This window comes from Girardinichthys multiradiatus, chromosome 19 (genome assembly GCF_021462225.1).
Source record: "Girardinichthys multiradiatus isolate DD_20200921_A chromosome 19, DD_fGirMul_XY1, whole genome shotgun sequence".
NCBI classification, from domain to species: Eukaryota; Metazoa; Chordata; class Actinopteri; order Cyprinodontiformes; family Goodeidae; genus Girardinichthys; species Girardinichthys multiradiatus.
Window position 1 is genome coordinate 38,149,775 of NC_061811.1, and position 24,674 is coordinate 38,174,448.

Sequence of the window (24,674 nt, forward strand, 5' to 3'; positions counted from 1 at the left end):
GCCCAGTTAGTAAGTTGTACTCATTAAAACAAGGAGCAGGATGACAATATGTGTGTGGATTCCCTCCAACATTCCAAATAGTAGGGAAAATCCTTAAATCTCAAGGATTGTGTAATTTAATTGTATATTATTTTTCTAACAACTTTGTATTGCACCCTGTTTCCATTTATCTAGATTCCTGTTTGGGCTCAGTGACTCTTATGAAATATAACAGATTATGACCACAATCAAACCAAACATAACTTTGCAAACTTCTGTAGATAGATATTATTTATAGGACTCATACAATCACCTTTCTATGCAATAGACTATGAGTTGATTATAGAACATGACTTCAAATCACTAGTTGCCAAAGTGGGTAAGAAATTATCAATGGGAAACATCCAGCAGCAGACTTCATTTCATACCTTATTAGGTCAGATCCAAACTGAAAAAAACTAGCAAGGTATGAAATGATGAAGTGGTAAAGTGACCTGTAATGCTAAATGTCTACAAGGCATCCTTTGTGTCTGATGACTTTCACTGATGTTGACTGACTGTTGAACAGTTGAGCTTCTGTCTGGTAAAACATGGTTCCACTCTTGATACCAGAACATTTGGCCTGTCCTGCCTGTTCCTTTACGTACCCAACACTTGTCTGGAAATGGACCAGACTGCGTCAGAATCTAATCCCTTCTTTGTGGTGAACTAATCACATTTAAAAGAAGAGCTTATATGAGGATATTATGGCCCATTCACAGTACCTTGCCAAAGTACTCATACCAATAAAAGTGTTTCTCAATTTGTCATATTCCAAACACAATCGTCACTTTATTTCGATGTTATGTGATAGAGAAACAAAAAGTAGTGCATGAATGTGAAGAGGAAGCAACATGATACATGGTTTTTAGTTTCCTTCAAAACTACAAATCAGAAAAGTGTGGGATTTATTTGTATTCTGCCCTCTTTAATCTGAAACTCAGAGCAACCAGTCACATTTAGAAGTTACCCAACTAATCCATATTTCCATTAGTACTTACTCAGCTCTGTTCAACTTGGCTCTACTCTGCTATTAGGGTTTTCTATTAGGAACAGTTACTTGGTACCAGCTTCTTTTTTAGTACCTACTTGGTCAAGGTTCCAAGCAACCAACGTCCAGTTGAAAATGTGATGTCAGAAGACTATTGTAAATGGTAAATGAACTGAATTTATATAGCGCCTTTCCAGTCATATAGACCGCTCAAAGCGCTTTACACTAGAGCCACATTCACCCAATCGCACTCACTAACGCTCACACATTCATACACCGATACGCAGATTGGTAGACAACTTGAGGTTAAGTGCCTTGCCCAGGGGCACATCGACATACAGCAGGAGGAAGCTGGAATCAAACCCACAACCTTCCGATTGCAAGACGACGACTCTTTGTTCACTGATTGGTTAAGGGGTAGCATCATTAGTTGCTTCACTTGAGCGACTCCAAGAATCAAAGCCAATATTTGAAGAAACTCACAAAAGCAACTAGTGTATTCCAAGTTTTAAAGAAGATGGAAGGACTGAAATCAACATCATGGTCCAAAGACAAGGTTCAGACATTTTTGTCCTTGATGGCTGATGAGAAAATAAAGAGGGAGCTAGACGGACCTACCTGAAATGTAAAAATATTAAAAAAGGTGTACGAGCTGATGACCCAGCAAACAGCAACGCAATGTCATAAGAAGCTTAAAAAGCACAGAAGCGATTACCAGACCACAACGGACCACAACAGCTGGAGTGGTTCAAACAGAAAAAATCGGAAGTCGTTCAACGAATTTACAAATGCCATTTTAGGGAACTGCCTGGCAAGCATGGGAAGGAGAGTGGCCTTGTCTCAGGCCACAGCATTACTGGACTGCATGATGGATGATGGTGAGTGTTCTGTGACTTTAAGCTCTGTTTGTGTTAGTAAACGGAGTCATATAACCTCTGTTGTTGCTGTTCTGTTTCTGGCCTTAGAGGTTTGTTAGAGAACATTAAAGAACATGAAGCATTATGAAGAGCAAGGAACAGAGCAGACAGGTCAGGGAGAAAGTTGTGGGGGGTTTGCTATGATCCTTGGGTGTCTGTTCCTGTTTCTGTGTTGTTTCCGTCCTTCCGCTGTGCAGCAGCTCTCCTGTGGGCAGAGAAACCACAGGGATCGCCACAGCTCAAGATCTGCAGCTGATTACCTGGTAGGTTATTTAGTGTGCTGCGCTCCTCAACTTCGGTGCTCTAAACCATCCCTTCTCCATTTCGGATGTATATTTCTTGTGCTGAAAACCCTGGAACCTCAGATTGAAATCCTTTCATTTGTTTCTGTAAATAAACTGTATAACTTTGACTTCCAATTGTCCCCAGTTTTTGCTATTGAGTCACAATTCATCTCACAATATGACAGGGTAAGCTGATAAAACAATATCCCAAACTTAACCATTTCACAAAGTCTGTTCAAGCCTGAATTCGAACATGAAGAGAGGGTGACAAAGCTACCAAGACATGGTTGTCTACAAAGACTGACGGGCCAGACAAGTGGAGCGTAAATCAGAAGAGCAGAGAAATGTGTTGCTGGCAACCTTATGCTGTTGAGATACTTTCTTTCAGCAGGGACAAAGAGCAAAACATACAGATAAAGCTAACATGGAAGTGCTTAGATGAATGCAAAGTTGTTTGTTGGAATGGCCTAGTCAAATTCCAGAAATAAATCCAATAGTAAACAATGAAAATAGAAAATTGCTTGAAAATCCAATTTGACTGAGTTCAAGCTTTGTGGACAGAAGAATGGTTTTGTTCCACGAAATGTAACAAAATGTGAAAATGTTCAAGAGGTATGAATACTTTCAGGAGCCACTGTAACCGCCGGGTTTAACTTTTACTCATGTATATATATTTAACCTAACAGAACACGTTTGTTCTTCATGTTACTCTGCATGAATCACCCTCTAGTGTTTGCTCTTCAGACTATTCAGCTTATTTCAAAAGTTCAAGCCAAAGCAATGCAAGTTATGCTAATATGTGTATTGTGAATAACAAATAAGAGGTGTGAATTGGTGCCCTGCAGTCAATTACGTAGGCCCTACAATGGTCCTGGTCTTTGTGTTCCTACCAATGACCACAGCGACAGCCCGTTAGATTACCTGAGCACCACACAGCAGCTGTGCAATAAATTTATCCTGCGATCCCTGAAGTCCATGTTAAAATCTCTGTCATTTTGAATTCATTTTAAAGCTGTAAATGCATCCCTTGAATGGACCCCTCTGCTGTTCATGAATTCTTCCTCCTTCTGAAGGAGTCTTGACGGTGGACGTGCAGCTGGTAACTACCTGATCTTCTGTCTCTTCTCCTGGGAAGTACTTTTCATTTAGTCTGCTGCTGTTTTGCTGTAATAAACTGTAATAAGGTGGTCGAGGCGGCTCCGCTCTGCAGGGAACAGCAGATAATGAAAGACCGGCCAACTCCAATAAAGCTCCACTAACACCCTGCTTATAGCCCCATCCAGCCTGGCTCAGCCCAGCTCGGCTCGGCTCGCTGGGCCGCCTTCATTACCACTCCCACACACCTTCACTCAGGCAAGAAGCAAGCAGCCATTAGTGGGAGCAGATGATCCAAGTGAGAATCCCGTCAGTCTCCATTTGTTGCTTTAACAAAGTTTTACAAGTTAGATGACATTCTGTGTCTCATTTCTAGAGGAAGACATTAGTCCTTAATATTGTTTTCAAATTAAATCAGTCAGAAATTGAATCATTTCCAATCTAATGTGATTTGGTTGGTTTTCTTGCAAATCCTTAACTTCATATTTAAGAGATGTTTCTTTTTGTGAATCTGAAATAATTTCTCCTTCTGCATTCTGTATCTTTAAAGATGATTAAATGTTAACTCTATGTTGCTACTTTGTAAGTCAGTATGAGACTGCTTTATTTGACAGTAATTCGTTGTAACAGAGTGTCAGATCCAAGCTCCGATCAAAGAATGTGAAAATTATTTTAAGCGTGGAGGTTTGGAGGATTTCAGAAACTGAACATACATGTTAATACTGTAGTGACATACAGTAAATATTTGGTATGTTTACAGTACCTTAGAAAAGTATTGAGACCAGTTAAACTTTATTACATTTTGACGTTACAACCATACATTTCAGTGATGCATGGTAGCAAATGTTTATAGAAATAAATATCTGAAGTGTGGTGTGGGTATGTATTCCCACCCTTCTCTTCTGATACCCCAAAGTTCCAGTCCAAATGACTGCAATCAATAGTAACTACAGTCCACCTTAGTGTCATTTAAATTCAGTAAATACCCAGCTGTTCTGTTTCTGGTTTGTTAAAGAACATTCGAGAACAAACAGCATCATAAAGACCAAGGAACACAGCAGACAGGTCAGGGATAAAGTTGTGGAGAAGTTTAAAGCAGGGTCAGGTTCAAAAACAATATTTCAAGCTTTGAACATCTTACAGAGCTTTGTTCAATCCATCATCTGAACATGGAGAGAGGATGGACCCACTGTTGACCTACAGAGAAGGTGATTAAAATTATAGTATGTCAGGGAACATTTTTTGACCTACATGCAAAATGCTACGTGAGGTGGAAGACCCATCACTGCGCATCCCTTTGAACACACCCCCACTGTATATGCTAGTGGCAGCAGCATGCTGTGGGGATAGAATGTTATAACAGAATGGTTTGGATCAAAGCATATCAATGTGTTAGGATGGCCCTGTTCAAAGTTCAAAAACTTTATTTCCACATATGATCTCCATCCAGTCTATTTTCCACAATTATGCATTGCTTTGTGTTGATCCATGTCACACAATTTCTCTACAATAAATTGAAGTTTGTAGTTGTTATGTAACAAGATGTAAATAAAGCTCAGTAACAGGGACTGTCTCCCTGATATTTCGACATGAATGAAAGCCCATCACCTCCAGCAAAACCTCTCTAAAACGGAACTGCTTGTCTTCCCAGCTAAACAGACCATACACCACAATATCTGCATCAAAACACAATCCCTATCTCAATTAAAGGTTGCTAGAATCTTGGATATCATGATGGATGATCAGCTGACTTTTAAAGATGCTGTTGCCTCTATTGCTCGATTTGCATTGTTAAACATAAGAAAAATCAGGCTGTAGGTGGTAATCTCCCACCTTGACCACTGTAACGCTCACCTAACTGGTGTCCCAGTCTGTGCCGTGAAACCTCCACAGAGGGCTGAGCTTCACTGGCTACCCTTAGCTGTCTGCACCAAATTCAAGTTGCTGATGTTAGCATTCAAAGTGCTTAAAGGAACAGCTCCAATCTTCTTGAATGCTTTCACAAAGGCTTATGTAACCACTCTGACACCCTAGTCATCCAGAAGTTGTCTGATAGCAGCGCCTACACCACGCTCAAGACAATCCAGACTATTCATGCACCGTTCCAAGATGATGGGTGCTACTAGAACAGGGACATCCCTGTCTATCCTGATGAAACTCTTGAAGTCCAAACTCTTCTGATAGCATCTCCTAACCTAGCACCTAATCTTGTAGTTCCTGAACCCCTGTACTGCACTCTCTTTCTGCACGTCCCTCTATGTCTGCATTCTATTTCTACTCTGTCATCAGTGTCATCTCTGACAGAACCTGACAAGTGGGCTTCCTTCTAAGTAACTTATTGTTAGCATTGATATAGATTGCATTGTTATATTTTTATTATTAATTCGCTTTGGATAAAAGTGTCTGCCAAATAAATAAACATAACATAATACAGCTAAACAGTTCTTACATCTTATAATATAGCTGAAATTGGAGATTGTGATTTTATTCATCTTTTGGTTTTCGGTATTTCAGGGCTTGTTTTCTTCTAACGTGTATGACTGCATTTGCTCCGCCCTACATATCACAGTCACCATCACTTTATTTAGTTCATTGCTGTTTTACTTTTGCTTGGTAGTTTTTATTTTACTAGCTCTCTACAGAACCTTGTGTTACTATATTTTTGTAATTTCTATACATCAGCTCTGATTGATTAATGACTGTTAAGCTGCTATTACACTGTTTCCTATCTTTCTACACATGTAGGTATACCAAAAGAATTAATGTTATTTGGGTCCAAACATGAAGAAATAAAGTTTGCTTTAGATGCATCGCTGTGTTGTACAGTGTACCAGTGCGTGTGTTTTTGGATGATGGATATAAATGGATGCAAGTTTCACAGTGTCTCAGGGTACAATTCAGTTCTGAGTTTACTTCTTTTGTGTTAAAGTGTTGATTAACCACATAGGGACAGAAATCAAGTGTTCTATGATTGTCCCCAATTGGTCAAATAGGTTGTAGCTGATTAATTCAGCTACAACCTATTTGATCAATTGGGGACAAATAGGTTGTAGTTGAATTAATTAGAAAATAGGACATACTGCTATCCGTTGGAGCCACTCCACACATTCAGAATGCAGATGTGATTGAATCTTACTCAGTGCAGACAGAAGGCCTGCATAATCCAGTGGTTCTCCAACTGTTCAGGCCTGCTTTAGTGAGAAGACATTCCAGGCCGCCCGCCTCAACAAGGCTTGGAAAAAAGTGCAAATTTAAATTTTAGTTCAAGAAATAAAACCAAGAAGTCAACCTTGACATCCCAAGATTTATTTTATTTTCTATCCAGTGGTGTCCAGAAGATCATGTAGTATTTGTAATTTTTTACTTTTGGTTGGGCTTTCAAAATAAAGAAGCAACAAAGTAGAACCTGTAGTTTCATAATAAAACTAAACTGCTAACTATATAAAAAAGAAGAATCTTTTAAAAACCACAAAGTTCATTAGTGCAAAGAAACCAAACTCACTATTTCATATCGATTGTTAAGATTAAAATTGTTGTTAAACGTTTGAACCAAATAATATCAATATCAGTAGTAGTGGTATTTTTTCACTTCTAGATTTCACCTTATTCATCATCACATAATACAGTGCCTTGCAAAACTATTCAACCCCTTTAAATGTTTTTTTCACATGATGGATTTGCAAGAAATAGTCTAAGTTTGTGAAGTTTGTGCCCCAGAGGCTGCAACACCACTAAACATGAGGCATCACATTATGAAGACCAAGGAGCTCTTCAAACAAATCAGGTTGTTGAGAGGTACAAGTCAGGGTGGGGTTAAATATACAAATCTTTTATGCTCCCCCAGAGCATCGTCAAATCCATTATCTTCAAAAGAAACACGGTAACACGGTAACACAGCAAACTTGCCAAGAGACCACCAATACTCCCAGACCAGGCAAGGAGGGCAATAATCAGACAGGCAGCACAAAGACCAAGGGTAACTCTGAAGGAGCTGCAGAGTTCCACAGCAGAGACTAGAGTATCTGTCCATGGGACCGCAATAAGCCATACACTCCATAGAGCTGGGCTTTACGGAAGAGTGGTGACAAAAAAAAACCTTTTACTTAGTGTTGTAAATAAGAAGCATGTTTTGAGTTTGCCAAAAGGCACAGGAGCGACTCCCCAAATGTATAGAGGGAGATGCTCTGGTCAGATGAGACTAAAATTGAACTTTGGCCACCATGCAAAATGCTATGTCTGGTGCAAACCCAACACATTTAATCAACCCAAGAACATCATCTCCACTGTTATTTTGTCCTACTTATTATTTGCTTCACAATAAACAAATAAGTCTTCAAAGTATTAGGCATGTTCTGTAAATGAAATGGTGCAAACTCTCAAACAGTCCCTTTTAATGCAGTGCAGATCTTTGGCAGAAATATCAGGTGTTTATACATTTTTTCTTCCCATTCACTGTAACATAACATGGTCTCTACTTTTCTTTCCTTCTGCATACAGTATAACATTTATATGGCATCACACTCTGTCACCATGGAAACTTTGATTTGTCAAGTGTCAGTCAGTCATTTTTTACCGCTTATTCCATAGTGGGTCATGGGGGAGCTGGTGCCTATCTCCAGCAGTCTATGGGCAAGAGGCAGGGTACACCCCGGACAGGTCGCCAGGGCAACACACAAACAACCAAGCACACACTCAGGGCAATTTAGAGAGACCAGTTAACCTAACAGGCATGACTTTGGACTGTGGGAGGAAGCCGGAGTACCCGGTGAGAACCCACGCATGCACAGGGAAAACATGCAAACTCCATGCAGAAAGACCCCCGGTCGGGAATCGAACCCAGGACCTTCTTGCTGCAAGGCAACAGTGCTACCAACTGCGCCACCGTGCAGCCCTTTGTTAAGTGTGTTATATCAAAATATGTTTGGGTTGCAACACTAGAGAACTTTACAGTGATTCCACTCCCACACACACATAATATAATACCACACACATATGAACCTGAGTGACTTCCTAATGTTCAATTTCATGTAGCCAACTGTTTGCAGCTATACCAGCTTCAGCTCTATGGGAAGGGCCTGGCATGCAGTCCCTCTGCTGAGATTCACATAAAATATGTTATTGAATAAATCTGAAGATCACATGAGTTTGGAGGTTTGTAGATATTGATTCTGCAGACAGTTGGGGCATTTGCACACCTCAGTATCCTCTGACCCAGTTCAGTGATTTTAGGTTATCTACCACTTCTCGGCTGAGCTGCTGTCTTTCCCAATCACTTCCATTTTTTAGCAGCTGAAATGTAAGTACTCAATAGTGTTTAGACATCTGATTTTCTGCAACCAACACAGCCGTTGGAGCTTTTGGACCACAGAGTGCACTATTTAAAAAAATGTATTTCTGTATCCTGAAATAATGAGGAGACCGGCTGACTGTCAGCCAGGCCTGTCAGGAGCTACATGGGATGAAGGATAAAAAAAAACATAGAGCCTCACATTATTCACACACACATGAAAAACATGTTCACTGAGGTCACCTCCTCAATCAGGAAAACACACATACTACTGCCCCAACATTAACACACAACAACATGAAGCAACACACTGCAACACACTCATTGAGGTATTCAAGGCTTCCTCCTGCCATTGGGAAAAACACACACACACACACACCAACAAAAACTGACACACACTGAGTCCTGACAGATGGAACATGCTCCTCCATATTCTGTCCTCATAAAAAAGGACTGCGGCCTCCAATATCAATTACCCTCTCACTCTGGGGGGGGTGAGGGTGGGTGTGTTTGAAGCAAAGGAAGAAGAACTAGGAAGAGGGGGTTTAATTCTAATTAGATTTTCTGGTCTATTTGGCTGCTGCTTGAAGAAGACAAGAGCTCATTTCACAGCCCTCTAACCAGAGTGAGGAGGTGCATAATAAAGGAGGTTGGGGGTGGATAGAGAGAACGAAGGTGGGCAGGGATTCTTCTTTAGCAGACACTAAACATGTTTCACATGTAAATAAATGAAGAAGACAGAACTACTGCTCTACAGACAGTCTGCTGGAACAACATTAAACAAGCATTGTAGAAAACATACAAAGGTAGATTTCCAATCCAAACCATGAATACACTGTGCTAAAACAGATGCTAAACTCTCCTCAGAATGGCACCCCTCTTACTCTATAGCATCAATTAGTCAAAGCTGCTTACTTTGCTTCATTAGTTCTGCATCTAAACAGAAGTTTACATTCAACCATCATATGCTTACAAGAATTTATTTTAGGCTTTTATTGATTTACATGAACTGTTCTTCTATTCAGGGTGAAATGATTATACAGAACACATCCTCAATGAACTTGGTGCGCAAGTGTGAATATGTTGTAGATTTTCTCCGATTCAATACAGGTCATCCATTCAGGTTCAAATCTATACATACACCTTCATAAACATCATTTTAATTAGCCATTAACAAACGTCTGGCTGGATATTTTACCACTCTCATCACAACCAAAAGAGCTGTTTTAAATTGGTGAATTTTCTGGAATGAACCCAGTTTTTAGCTATAGTCCAGAAATCTTCAATGGGCCTGAGGCCGGGGCTCTTCTTGAGGCTTAACGTTAGCCTGCTTTATCCATTCCAAAACCTGTTGTCTGTTTTTGAAGACTGTTCTTTTGGGAAACCCAATTTAGTCCAATTTCCAACAATCTGACTCAACCTGTTACCTTCAGAAGTGGGTCATTTGTAAGGATTTTCAGTAAGAACCCAGGACCCACTAAATCTCAAGTCTGTCATTTGCTGGATAAAGGGTCCAGGGTTGCTTTTCACTATGAATCAAGTCCAACATCCACAAGAAAGAAGCACAACTAATATTTGGAGCTGCCCATGTGAACAAATGTCTTCCTTGTCAGAGAAGACAACGATTAAGCTAATTGGCCACAATAATGAGAATTATGAAGACAAGAGTTATGATGAGGCTTTGCAATCTAAGAACACTGTACCAACTGCCAAGCATAGTGGTGGTAGCAGTATGCTGAGGACCTGTTTTGCTGCAGTACGGTGATACATTACACAAAGTGGATGGAATAATAGGAGAGGAGGACAACTACTAGGTGTTCCAACAGAACAGTTATTCAAACCAACCTTAAAACTGGGTTGGGAACCAACCAGGCTAACATTAAGCTTCAGGAACGGCCCAGATCTCATGCCTATTAAACATTTCTGGACTATGCTTAAAAACTGGAAATCAACCAAATTTAATAAACTCTACCAATTTAGATAAGAGTGTTCAAATACCCAGCCAGAATCATCGATGCAAAACTGGATTTTAACATCTGTTTCCATTAAGCAATGCTCTCGTGTTTATGCTTTATTATTTTCTTTTTGTCTTTCCTTCAACCCCTTGGGATTGCTTTGTGCAAGAATGGTTCAATAGAAATAAACTACAATTTTATTTGTATAGGTCCAACTTTCTAATGCTTCTTCGACCAGAAACTAGTGTTGGAATGTAAACAGTAAAGCCCAGAATTACTCATTTCTCTGGTAGATTTCAAGTGAACGTTATACTTGGCCAACATTCCGACTGAAAAGAACACTGATGTGTATTAAAATAATACTAGAGTATGCCTTAGATTTCAGCAAAATATGAAACAATTTCTATGTTCGAGCTACATTTAATGGCCATAATTATTTATACGTATTGTCAGAGTCTGTGTAAAAATGAATAGTACATTGATGACCATGATGAGTGGATGCAAACTTCTGACGGTTACTGTAAATAATGCTGTATATTATAATGATTATCTGTCCGAATCATACTCAGCTGCCTGCTGCAGTCGGCGGGCACGAAGTAAAGCTTCATCTCTCTCCTCATTGGCCAGCAGTAGTCGTGACATCAGAGCCTGATCTCTGTCCTTCTGAGCCACCAACATCTCCTCCAACACCGCTGAGGAAACAATGAGATGGAGAAAAATGGGGAAGTCATAAATTCTGGTTTTAGAAGGCCATCTAGCAAAAACAAAGCTTAAAAATGTTTCATTTTGATATAATTTAATGGAAAATGTGAAAGACAGGGGAAACAAAATCAGGAGACAAAGAGAGGAGTCTGCTTGGGTGATTTTAGTAGAAGCTGAAGGAGCTGAATTCCTCCAAGATGAACGACCAATCAGTGCAGACATCCTTATTGCCACATAGTGTGTGTGTGTGTGTGTGTCAGCAGTAATAACACAGAAATGACCACAGCTCATCTGAGACTGAGAGCCAGGAGACTCTGCTGGTTATTGAAGGGTTATGTGTGGGCTTCTATCAGGATCCTTTTCATACAGTTGCTCTTTTATTTCATAAAGAACTCAACTGAATACAATTCTGGCATTTCCTACCAAGCACTGAGTGAAGTGCATACTAATTACTATGTGCAAAGGAGGATTAGCATGATGGAGTATTCTTGTTACAAGGACTAGTTGCAGCTGCATGGTGAGAGTGCAGCACAATCATATTGGTTGTAGTGAGGGAGAAGTTGGGCATGGCAGCCAAAGCAGCAGTGCTAGCATGACCAGTCCTGCTTTAAAATTTCAGCAGCCGAGCCAAACTGCTGTGCAAAACCCCCGCAGTTATGCATTGGTTGTAATGAGACTTCCAACACCTCAACCCTGGAGCATTGCCTGCTGCCACCACAATATTAAAACACAAACTTGGCACAAACGTTTTGGACATGCTCAAAGCAGTTGGGGGGGCATGTATTAGGGTCGTCTGCCTCCTCCTCACTCCTTACCTGTGGGTGTCTCCCAGTTTTGGACTCCTTGGTGCTGCTTGTTCAGCTCTTCATCCACCTCCTTCTGCAGCAGCTCTTTCTCCTTCTGAACCATCTGCTTTTGAACCTGATAAACAGTTTCTGAGTTAGACACCGTCTGCTGCTGACATGACTTGTTCAGAGAAATTCAATCTAACAGTTTAGTTTTAGATGACTGACAGAAAGATGTGCTGAAGATGACGATGCTTCTAAAGAACAAGCAGCTGGGACTACTGGGCCTCCTTGTTATCCAGCCAATCATGAACAGCAAAAAACTGATTTTTTGATTTTTGAAACAATATTGTTGTAGATAATATCAGTGCTATGATAAATACTTCTAAGTAGTTAACAGGTAAATCAGTTTCATGTATGCCATCAATAATTAAACAATCTGTTTACCAATCTGAGCTAAATTCTTTTCCTTTTCCACTGACTGATCAGTTAATTATAAACTCAAAAGTCCAGGAGTTGAATCTGTTTCTCAGCACTATGACTTACCTTCAACCAGAGATCAGAACATGTTATGTACACACGGAGAAAAATCACAACTGAATCAAAGTAAAAATGTATTACCAATCAAACTAATATAGAATATCTGTAATATGCCAAAGTAAAAAAATAAAGGGACGAACAACCATCAAACTACATCTACTGATAAAAATGATGTCTAAAATCATGAGGGAAAGTTCAGCAATCATATTAGCTTACTAAATAACCCTAATTTTATTTGATTTCCCTAAAAGTCTCTATGAATTTACACAGAAAATGTTCTTTTCAGGAAGGCTTGCATAAAAAAAAAGTTTCCAGAGTACAGCAGGGAAACATCCACAGAAATAAGGCAGATAGATAAACACAGATGATGTTGACAACACACCACAGCAATTTCAACAGTCACATTCGGACAGTGGATCAGACTAGCAAACTTGACAACTTATCTTCATGAGAGCAGAGGTTCACACATCTGACTTCTTCTGGTTCTTTGTAATTTCTATTTAATCTCTTTCTTCATCATTTGAGGTGTCTGGCCTTGTAAAGTCCTCCTGAAACGTCCTGCCACATCTATGGTTGGTGACATGGGTTTCAGGAGACCCTCCGTATAATGTGTTGACACCGGATGTCAAATCCATTTAGGAAAAACTCTCACCAAACTTTTTAAAAGGACAGAGTCTATTTCCATTATCCCTCCTTAAAAACCCTACACATGAAAATGGTCAGTGTAACAATATTAATATTCATGTCATTCTAAGAAATCATTTGGAATCATTCTATAACAGCAGATTCATTCAAAAACAAGACAGTTACTACTTGTATCAGACAGAGCTTTAATGTATTTAATAAATCTAAACACTTCACTGTTTAGATTTTGACCACAGCTTCTCTGTGCTCGCAGTTTTATTTGTAGCAGCTTACCAAGGCCCCAGGTCCCTCCGATCTATGTGTGTGTCAGTACAAAACATTCCCCACAAGTTAAACCTTGAACTGGGGAGAAAAAGGGAAGCTAGAAGTCTCCCTTCTGATGGTAGATGAACTAGCATCCTCTGAAGCAGCAGCTCACCATGCGAGTTCTGTAATGAGAGTACTTACTTTGTTGTTGAGTTCCCTCATAGCGTCCAGCTCCTTCAGTAAGAACGAGATGTTTCGGGCTTGATCAACAGTCTGATGTGGGCTGGATGCAGAAATCTGGGGAGAGCTGCACAAAACATAACTGTCCATTTAATGTGTGTAACCTAACAGTCATCAGCTTTACAGTAGGCAACATACGTGAACAGTGTGATAACCGTGGCTTCCAAATAGTAAAAGTCGTTTTTGCTTGGAGAAGAATCTGCCTGAACTTGACTAAATGTAAACAGTTATATTCATATATTAAAATATTAATATAAAGATCATTTATTTAGTAACTCCATCTCTAAGTTAAATGGTAAATGGACTGAACTTATATAGCGCTTTTCCAGTCATACAGACCGCTCAAAGCGCTTTACACTAAAGCCCCATTCATCCAAACACACTCACTAACACATTCATACACCAATAAACAGATTGGTAGGCAACTTGAGGTTAAGTGCCTTGCCCAGGGGCACATTGACATCATATGGCAGGAGGAAGCTGGAATTGAACCCACAACCTTCTGATTGAAAGACAACTACTCTTCCTACTGAGCCACAGTCACCTCACATTATATAGATTGTTTCCACACAGACTGATATTTACAATGCTGTATTTCTGTTGATTATGATGATTTTCTGTTTCCAGCACATGAAAACAAGACATGTAAGATTAGAATATTTCATCAGACCAATGAAAAACATTTTTAATACAGAAATGTGGGCGTAATTAAAAGTATGTCTATTACTAAAGGGTTTTATTTTCAAAACTTACCTTTAATCTGACAAATGAGCTACGTTGGAATGCAGGGTCTAATTTATTGAATATATTTCAAGTCACATTTTAGACTAAATTCCTCTACAAGCACCTGAAGAAACCACCATAAAAATCAGTACAAAGAGATCACGTTGTACTGAGTCATTGTTTGAGCCAAATTTTGACTCCACCAATCACAGTGGATGCTGCTGTGGACCATGAAGCTGAACAGGTCAGATGTTTTACCAGCATGAATCTGTTCATATTCCTGTTTAGTATCTGTACATAACCACCACTTGTAAATGTTTTTCTTCCTTCTTCCCTCAGGTCTTGGAATGATAGGTATGGGACCGGCTGAATGACACATGCAGGCATTTTTGGAACTATCTGGTAGGAAAGGGCTAAATATCTCTACTGATTAATCTTGGTTATTGTAAGATTGAAACATTCACATCCTGTTAGGAATCTAGCAGAAAACATCATTGAGACTCAAAAGTAAAGTTTTAGTAAAGTTTTTTTTTTTGTTGCCACATATACATATATGAATTGAATACATCCCTGACCGAGTGCTCAACCAGACGTTCCCAGCATACCTTCTCTACATGCTTAGGCCTACCAAGTCTGTCCGGATTTCTCCTCTACCAGTGGATCCAACTCACTGTCAGCGGTGATCGGTAAACAGCTCAGATCCTCTATTCACCAGAGTATTCAAGACATGCGGCTGGAGGTCAGAAGACACAACTATAAAGTCAATCATCAACCTCTGGCCTAGGGTGTCCTAGTGCCAAGTGCACTGATGAACACCCTTACGCCTGACCATGGTGTTTGTTATGGACAATCAGTCAATGCAACAGAAGTCCAACATCAAAACACCAGGTTGGGTTTTAGATCAGAGTGGCCATTCCTCCCAATCACACTCCTCCAGGTGTCGCTGTTTTTCAGGTGGGCCTTGACGTTCTCCAGCAGAATAACACTGCTCGGCCCATAGGCTAAAACAACTGTCTTCTCTCTGACCCGAAGGCGCAGGGATGTGACCCTCTCATTCACTGAGGTAAACCCCAACACGAGACGACTGATCTGAGGAGTGACAAGCAAACCCACCCCAGTCTTTTATCAGGCTACTTCAGAGTAGAAGAGAGTCCAACCTCTCTCAAGAAGTTTTATGGTCTGAAGGAGGTTTGGGAAACTGCATCAAAATAGTCAAGTCATGTCAAGTTTATTTATTTAGCGCTTTTCAGCAACAAGGCACTCAAGGTGCTGTACCTGAGGAAAAACATTACAATGATACAGAAAATCAAACAACAGAGGTAATAAAAAAAGTAAAGAGAATAGAATGATGGATAAGAAAATGAAAGGAAAGGTCTAAACTGAAAACGTAACTAATAATGTTTAGATGGCACAGTCAAAGGCCACTCTAAACAAATAAGAGTTTAATCTTGATTTAAAGCAACTTAGGGTTTCAGCACTTTTACAGTTTTCTGGGAGTTTATTCCAAATTAGTGGAGCATAAGAACTAAAAGCTGCTTCTCCATGTTTGGTTCTGGTTCTGGGTGTGTAGAGTAGATTTGAGCCAGAAGACCTAAGAGGTCTGGCTGGTTGATACACTGACAACAAGTCTGTAATGTATTTTGGTGCTAAGCCATTCAGTGATTTATAGACTAACAGAAGTATTTTAAAGTCTATTCTCTGAGCTACATGGAGCCAGTTTAGGGACTTTAGAACCGGGGTGATATGCTCCACTTTCTTAGTTCTAGTGAGGACGCGGGCAGCACCGTTCTTGATCAACTGCAGCTGTCTGATCGACTTTTTAGGCAGACCTGTGAAGACATTGTTGCAGTAATCAATTCTACTAAAGATGAACTAAAGATGAATGCATAAATTAGTTCAGCATGAATAGGCCATGTTCAGAATCATCAGAGGTCGTCAAGGAAGTTAACAAGCTTCCCAGTGGCTGGGCCAGGTTTGAATGAGATCCAGCCAGAGAACGTTCGAAGCCATGGACATAGAGAGGCCATGAAGGTTGGGATGCCACTTCAATATTGCATGGAAGTCTGGAACAACACCTGTAGTGTGGCAAACTGAGGTGATGGTCCTACTTTTGAGAATGGGGACAAGAAAGTGTGTTCCAACTATCGAGGGATCAAACTTCTCAGTTTCCCTTTTTTTGTTATTTGACTTTAGAGAAATTCTGTCTCATCCAGTAATCTAAAATACAGTTGAAAACCCCATCATTGGGTTTGGGGTCCTCAGGAGACATGGCATTATAATGTCGTATCATCAGGGCAACTATGAAAATTGATTCCATTACTCGATTAAATGAAACAATATGCAAGGACAAATTCAACATGGACAAATAAATGCAACAATAGAAAAACACTGAGATAAATACAAATGAATCAACTCAGAATAAACGATTTAATAAATTGAATGACCTATTATTTACATGAGGTCATCCAAGGTGTGCATGCATGGTAAACCCTTTGAAAGTATTTAAAGAGCAGAATTTCACAACATAATATAAAGAAAAAGCACAGTGGCATTTTGCTTTATAGGTGAAAAACTATTTTCAGCACATTTGATCGTATTTTCTAGAAATGTGTGGCCAATTGTTTCTGGGTTTTTATATCTATAAAGACAAACGTGAGTTTTTACTGTAGCAGGTAGAGAGGCTGTTGGTCAGTTTAGCTGTGTTTGGTCAGGTCTCCTTGGACATCACCCCAGTGTGTTTCATTAGTTTCCTCTTGTGTGTTGTTAGGTATTTTAAAGTGATTATCACATTATCAGATCTGAAGCACAGAAGTGCAGGTAGCAGATTTAATAAGCACTGACTGATGTTCGCCTGTAATTCTCCCTTATTACCTTAAAGGTCAGATTGCTTCTTAGTGTAATAAAGCAGGTAAATAAGACACGGAAATATGAGTGACACTGTATTTTGTAATTGACTGTTTCTGACTTTATTATATCAGCTCCTTCTAATCAACTGCTCCCCCTCCAGCTGCAGATGCTTTTACTATCTTTCTATTTCTATAAGGCCCTCAAGCACTTCAGCTAATCAAATCAAATCTAAATTTAACAACTAGCACTTCATACAGTGAAGCACCTTCAAATGCTCCACACGTTTATTTGAAAAAGAATCGAAAGAAGGGATATTAACATGAATCACAGTATCTACAAGAAAAGATGAGGATTCAGTGAAAAGCAATAAACTTTTTAATAAATCTTTTTGTGGTGCAGCTCTACAGATACAAAATTAATCCTTAAAAATAAGCACACATATTATAGAATTTCCAATACCAGCAATATTATTATTTAATTAAAACAGCTCAGATAGATGACATTTGTGTTCTTCCTGTTTATTCTAAATGATGTAGGGTCATTAAGGTCAGTCTGACATCCTCTAAACTCTGACTGAACACCGGAGCTGGTTTTGCAGGTCAACTGCCCATTCTGGCTTCCGACTAATTGAAAATTGCGGATAGTGTGGCAAAAAAAAAAACTAACTAAAATTAACTAAGCAGATTCTTGCTGTAAACGCAGATGTACATTTTATTTATATAGCATTCCTGCAATGCTATATAATAAAATGCAAAAATTGCAATGATAAATAGCAAGAATATCTGCAATATCATTTTAGTTCCGTAAATAAAAAATTAACTGTCCTTGCATTTTTTTTCTGGCAATACTAAAATTGTACGTCATTCATAAAAAACAGTGCTGTGAAAAACGTTGTTTCCTCTTACAGATTACTGTTTTTGTTTCAAATGTGAATGGCTTAAATACCTCCTTCAGTTGATACAATCAATTAACTGGTCGTGTAAACTTTAACTGGCATTTAAGCTCAACCAGCACAAATATTTCATTTTCCAAATTTCTTTTTGATAAGTGATGAATCTGAGAAGGATAAAATATAACAGCCATTGGAAAATGGCTCATCTAGCATGTGTGTAATCTTGTCCAAATGCTGCTTGTTGAGTAATTTTTTTCGCTTAGTAAACTAAGCGAAAAACATTACTCAACAAGCAGCATTTGAACAAGATTACACACCGCAAATCATATTTCCCAGTCTGTTATTTAGAATTTGATGATAATTTCTGAAATAAATAAATGTTTTACAGCTTTAAGCTTATTGAGTGAAAACAGCACCTTTAGCAAATTGGATAACCACCTTTACTTATCACGACGTGAATATTCTGTAGACATTACAGAACTCTTTAGTATTCAGGTCATATTCACAAAGTGAGCTTTCTCTGTCCCTCTCCTTACTTGAAGAGATCCCCAAGGCTTTGTCCTAGGCCCTGTCTAGTTCTCACTGTACATGCTGCCTATAGGATCAATTATTTTCATTCTTGTACAGATTACATACTAATCTAATTGCCTTTAAAAATCTGATCTAAACAAAAGAGGTGGAAAGGGTTGTTAAAACGCAACAACATTTCTCCTCAAGAGAAGTCTGTCTTGCAAAACACTATCCAGTTGTTTTTTAATAAGTGACGTCTGGTTAAATGTGTAAGCTATTATTAAGAGTTCAGGATATGAAGGTATGGACTCTAAACCATTGTGTATGTAGGCTTGAGACTCTTGATTTTCCTTGACTAGTCTTTAGTGGTTGACACAGTCGACTAATAATGCTGATCAGGATGGCTTACTATACAAAAGCAAGGGAGAAGGTGCTGCATAAATATTGCAAATGGAGGCTGACTTTTTACATGGTGCAGGAGCATTTTAGGCTAATGGCAGAAAAAAAGTGATAGAGTGACAGAAAAGCCTCAGCATTCGCTAAAGGTCTACTTCTCACTGCATTTCAAATTTCAAATTTAAATGAAATAATATAATACTAAATAATAATACTAAAATAGAGCAATCAATCCTGAACTGGATAATTTGAAACTGAACAAAGATTCTTTAAAACATAGTTTTCTATGAGAAAAGCTAAAGCCTCGGATGGTTTCCAGTTTCCAACATCACTGTGAAGAAGTTGAGAAGTGTAACTTTTCATTAAGATATATCTTAACTAGAAAAAACTTTAAGGTTGCTAAATATATTCAGTAAACAAAAAGACACGTTTGAATCCAATTCACTTGTTAAACATCCCCCTGTGGATGTTATACATGGAATTTGTTATTGAAAAATAAAAAAAAAACTGGTTGGGATATTCAGAAAGAAACATTTACACTTTTGCAAGTTGACCAACAGGAAATGGGAAGGAGAGAGAGGGAAAGACATGCAGCAAAGGTCAACGGGGCCGGAACCTGAACCCGCAACCGCTGCGTAGCAGACTGTAGCCTTTGCATATGGGTCGTGCGTTTTACCCCAGCGCCACCGCCCACACCACCATTTACACTTTTTAATGTCTACATTAGTTGAAGTGGATGTGAAAGGAGTTGAAGTACCTGTACTACATCTTTTGGTGCTTCATCTACAGCAATTGTGTTTTGAACAGTCATTAATGTCACTCCAATACAACTAAGAGTTGAAATATTGGTAGTAATACAATTATACTAGTAGCAGTCATTACGATAACTAGCCTCTCACCTGTTGCCAGCAGTTACCAGGTTTCTTCCCAGAACAGGACTATTTGGACCTTTAAATGCTGCTTCTTCATCTAAGCAGTCCCCGGCGCTCTCTGCCCAAGAAAAAGGATCGCTGCTCGGCCGGATGTCTGCTTCCATCTCTCCTGTACCTCCTGGAAAGCTTGAAGGCAATGCAGCCAAGGAGCTCTTAATGGATGAAGGTGACACAGGAGAGGCAGTCCTCCAAACAGGGGAACAGTTAGGCGAAGGAGAGCAGCAGACCGGAAACTCCTGAAGACAGCAAGGGGCTGAGAGGGGGAGACAGAAGAACAAGTCAGTAGAATGGAAAAAGTACCTGAAATATTTCAGTGGCAATTTGTAAAGTTGGTAGGAAGAAACAAAGAAGCCAACCAGGAAGCATGGAAGGAGGTAATCACAATCACAAGTAAGTATTAAAGTAAGAAAGTGCTTGGAAGAACTAAAGCCCTGAGGCAAGCAAAGATGTATAATAGTGTTTGGCCAGTAGGAGGGAGGGATGGATGGAGTTACCCTGAGGTGAGCTGCAATCCAGATTTAGACTGCTTCCGAATCTGTAAACCACATGAAGAACAGTGAGTCGTGATTCTTAGAGGGTTAAAGATGCAACATGTCTTCATGATGGTGAAGTAGGTGCCATCATTGCAGAGCTGCAAAGAATTCTTGTAGTTTTTAGTGAGTCAGACATTTATCAGCAGAAATCCTGCAGGACCTACAGGTCCTTCTCAAAATATTAGCATATTGTGATAAAGTTCATTATTTTCCATAATGTAATGATGAAAATTTAACATTCATATATTTTAGATTCATTGCACACTAACTGAAATATTTCAGGTCTTTTATTGTCTTAATACGGATGATTGTGGCATACAGCTCATGAAAACCCAAAATTCCTATCTCACAAAATTAGCATATTTCATCCGACCAATAAAAGAAAAGTGTTTTTAATACAAAAAACGTCAACCTTCAAATAATCGTGTACAGTTATGCACTCAATACTTGGTCGGGAATCCTTTGGCAGAAATGACTGCTTTAATGCGGCGTGGCATGGAGGCAATCAGCCTGTGGCACTGCTGAGGTCTTATGGAGGCCCAGGATGCTTCGATAGCGGCCTTTAGCTCATCCAGAGTGTTGGGTCTTGAGTCTCTCAACGTTCTCTTCACAATATCCCACAGATTCTCTATGGGGTTCAGGTCAGGAGAGTTGGCAGGCCAATTGAGCACAGTGATACCATGGTCAGTAAACCATTTACCAGTGGTTTTGGCACTGTGAGCAGGTGCCAGGTCGTGCTGAAAAATGAAATCTTCATCTCCATAAAGCTTTTCAGCAGATGGAAGCATGAAGTGCTCCAAAATCTCCTGATAGCTAGCTGCATTGACCCTGCCCTTGAAATAAAACCCAGTGGATCAACACCAGCAGCTGACACGGCACCCCAGACCATCACTGACTGTGGGTACTTGACACTGGACTTCTGGCATTTTGGCATTTCGTTCTCCCCAGTCTTCCTCCAGACTCTGGCACCTTGATTTCCGAATGACATGCAGAATTTGCTTTCATCCAAAAAAAGTACTTTGGACCACTGAGCAACAGTCCAGTGCTGCTTCTCTGTAGCCCAGGTCAGGCGCTTCTGCCGCTGTTTCTGGTTCAAAAGTGGCTTGACCTGGGGAATGCGGCACCTGTAGCCCATTTCCTGCACACGCCTGTGCACGGTGGCTCTGGATGTTTCTACTCCAGACTCAGTCCACTTCTTCTGCAGGTCCCCCAAGGTCTGGAATCGGCCCTTCTCCACAATCTTCCTCAGGGTCCGGTCACCTCTTCTCGTTGTGCAGCGTTTTCTGCCACACTTTTTCCTTCCCACAGACTTCCCACTTGAGGTGCCTTGATACAGCACTCTGGGAACAGCCTATTCGTTCAGAAATTTCTTTCTGTGTCTTACCCTCTTGCTTGAGGGTGTCAATAGTGGCCTTCTGGACAGCAGTCAGGTCGGCAGTCTTACCCATGATTGGGGTTTTGAGTGATGAACCAGGCTGTGAGTTTTAAAGGCCTCAGGAATCTTTTGCAGGTGTTTAGAGTTAACTCGTTGATTCAGATGATTAGGTTCATAGCTCGTTTAGAGACCCTTTTAATGATATGCTAATTTTGTGAGATAGGAATTTTGGGTTTTCATGAGCTGTATGCCAAAATCATCCGTATTAAGACAATAAAATACCTGAAATATTTCAGTTAGTGTGCAATGAATCTAAAATATATGAATGTTAAATTTACATCATGACATTATGGAAAATAATGAACTTTATCACAATATGCTAATATTCTGAGAAGGACCTGTACAGTGGTGGCCAAAGGTACTGAGACTGCTTAGAGCTTCAGTTCTTATGGTGGCAGATTGTGCATATTCCACACAGCTATGAAAAATAACCAGATGAGAATCATTTACATGAAAATAAAATGAAAGTTAATAAACAAGAACCTCCAAGGAAAGATGTGTTGTCCAGTCATGTTCTCGTTACTAGTACAGTGTAATGCTAATAGTGAAACCTCCTGAGGCTACTCAGGTGTGGGGCTCACTCACAATTTTACCCTAAAGAATTGCCATAAATAAAGAGTGGGATGAAAACATACTCCAGCAATGGAACAATGTTTGCTGAGTCACTTATAAGCATCTCAAAGATCAAAATTGAGACATTTTGGGTTCATTTGGGTCACTGAAACCCCTCCAGAACTGAATCCCATTGAGAATCTGTGCTCATTCCTGTACTATCCTGAACTATGACAAACTGATAAAGCAAGATAAAGGAAAAATCAGACATCATCAGTGAGGATTTGGCCCAGACGCTGATATCCAGGCAGGTAATCCTGTAAATACTGCCTCTTTGCATGAAGTTGATGAATTTCTCAATAAATAACTTCTGAATCATGTAAAGTTTTTTACTGAACTTTGTATTACCAAAAAGGACAAAAGACAACACTGAAGCAGGAAAGGTTGTGACAAACAAAATGAGTGTCACTTTCAAAATTTCAGGCCGTGACTGTAGAATCTGAAAGTGGTGCACCAACCTGTTTATGTTACTAAGGTGCTGTCTGGAAGGTGAAGGCAGACGTTGCCGCAGCTCCTCATTCACTCTGGGATTAACTAAAAAAAAAAAAAAAACTCACCAGTTGAAACAAACTGACACAAACCATTGGTCTGTCTGTCCATTGTAAACTACACTTTAAAGTAACAGTTTAGATTAGAGGTTATGAGCAATCATTTTCTTGACTGTATTAAAGCAAAACCTTTTTCTTTTTTTTTTTAGATTTTTGGATAAACTGAACCGGGCCAAGACAAACAAGTTTCAGCCATTTTAAAAGTAGTTAATGAAAACACTATTTCATGAACTTTTGAAGTGCTCCTCCTTTGCATTAGATGGTTATTGAAATACAGGAGTATGTGCTTTTATTACAACAAAGATGAAGGGGATTTGTGGTACTGTGATAGACGTTTCACATGAGAAGGCCACTGTTACACAGTGATACTTAGTAGATGGTAGACAGAGACTTATTAGCAGTTAAACATTTAAAGCAACGGTTTAAAAAACAGTATTGGCATGAACTGCAGTGACAGTTTTGAAATAAAGAATTTTTTTGTGGTAACGTGGTAAATCTTTCGGCACTGGCCTGACAAGCTGTTAGCTGGAAAACTAATCTTTGTTTTTCAAATTGAAGATAAGCTAAGAGAATTCTTTGTGCAGGTTAGATACTGACTGGTCAAAGATTTTCAACAGATCCCCACTTTCAGTTCTTGAGCAGTCAAATTTTCTTAACAAGGACATCAAATACAGAAAACTCATCAATGTGTCATAATGCTGCCAAAGAGGTACATGAAATATATTCTAAGTCAAAATAAAAACAGCATTAAAATCATCAAAATCTATGCAACAATACAGTTTCAAAAGTGCAGAAACATTTTGAGAACAACAGAGACTCAATTAACTCAATTAACCATTTTGTCCCTGAAAGACAAAGGGACAGTCCTGCAACCATCTCCCACGACGCCCCCCAACAGCTGCAGCCACAATCCACCACCCCCACCTCCCCAACCTCAAGAGGGGCCTTGGCACCTCCAACCCCCACCAGCCCCCTACCCACGCCGAGGACGGCTCTTTCCATCCAGGAGAGGGACGTCAACAAACTCTTCAGGAGACAGAACCCCCGGAAAGCTGCTGGTCCGGATTCTGTCTCACCAGCCAGCCTGAAGCACTGCGCTGATCAGCTGTCTCCAGTCTTCACAGACATTTTTAACACCTCACTGGAGACATGTCATGTGCCAGCCTGCTTCAAGTCCTCCACCATCGTCCCTGTTCCCAAGAAGCCAAGGACCACAGGGCTTAATGACTTCAGACCCGTCGCCCTGACCTCTGTGGTGATGAAGTCCTTTGAGCGCCTTGTGCTCTCACACCTAAAAGACATCACCGACCCCCTCCTGGACCCCCTGCAGTTTGCCTACAGAGCCAACAGGTCTGTAGATGATGCAGTCAACCTAGCCCTTCACTTCATCCTCCGGCACCTGGACTCCACAGGAACCTATGCCAGGATCCTGTTTGTGGATTTCAGCTCTGCCTTCAACACCATCGTCCCAGCTCTGCTCCAGGAGAAGCTCTCCCAGCTGAGTGTGCCCGACTCCACCTGCAGGTGGATCACTGACTTCC

General features: G+C 39.9%; 1 protein-coding gene across 5 annotated transcripts in view; it reads right to left on the minus strand.

Moving 5' to 3' along the window:
- Positions 1 to 24,674, minus strand: part of mipol1 (mirror-image polydactyly 1) — a 99,518-nt gene that overhangs the window by 45,819 nt on the left and 29,025 nt on the right. For 3 of the 5 annotated variants that reach the window (XM_047344914.1, XM_047344917.1, XM_047344913.1), the window contains exons 3-8: positions 23,044 to 23,119; positions 20,500 to 20,540; positions 19,973 to 20,258; positions 13,667 to 13,772; positions 12,065 to 12,170; positions 11,113 to 11,239 (exon numbers count right to left, since the gene is read on the minus strand). In XM_047344914.1, the coding sequence (XP_047200870.1) occupies positions 11,113 to 11,239; positions 12,065 to 12,170; positions 13,667 to 13,772; positions 19,973 to 20,258; positions 20,500 to 20,540; positions 23,044 to 23,119 (742 nt within the window). The remainder of the gene's footprint in view (positions 1 to 11,112; positions 11,240 to 12,064; positions 12,171 to 13,666; positions 13,773 to 19,972; positions 20,259 to 20,499; positions 20,541 to 23,043; positions 23,120 to 24,674) is intronic. The other 2 variants (XM_047344916.1, XM_047344915.1) reach the window with 1 other exon arrangement.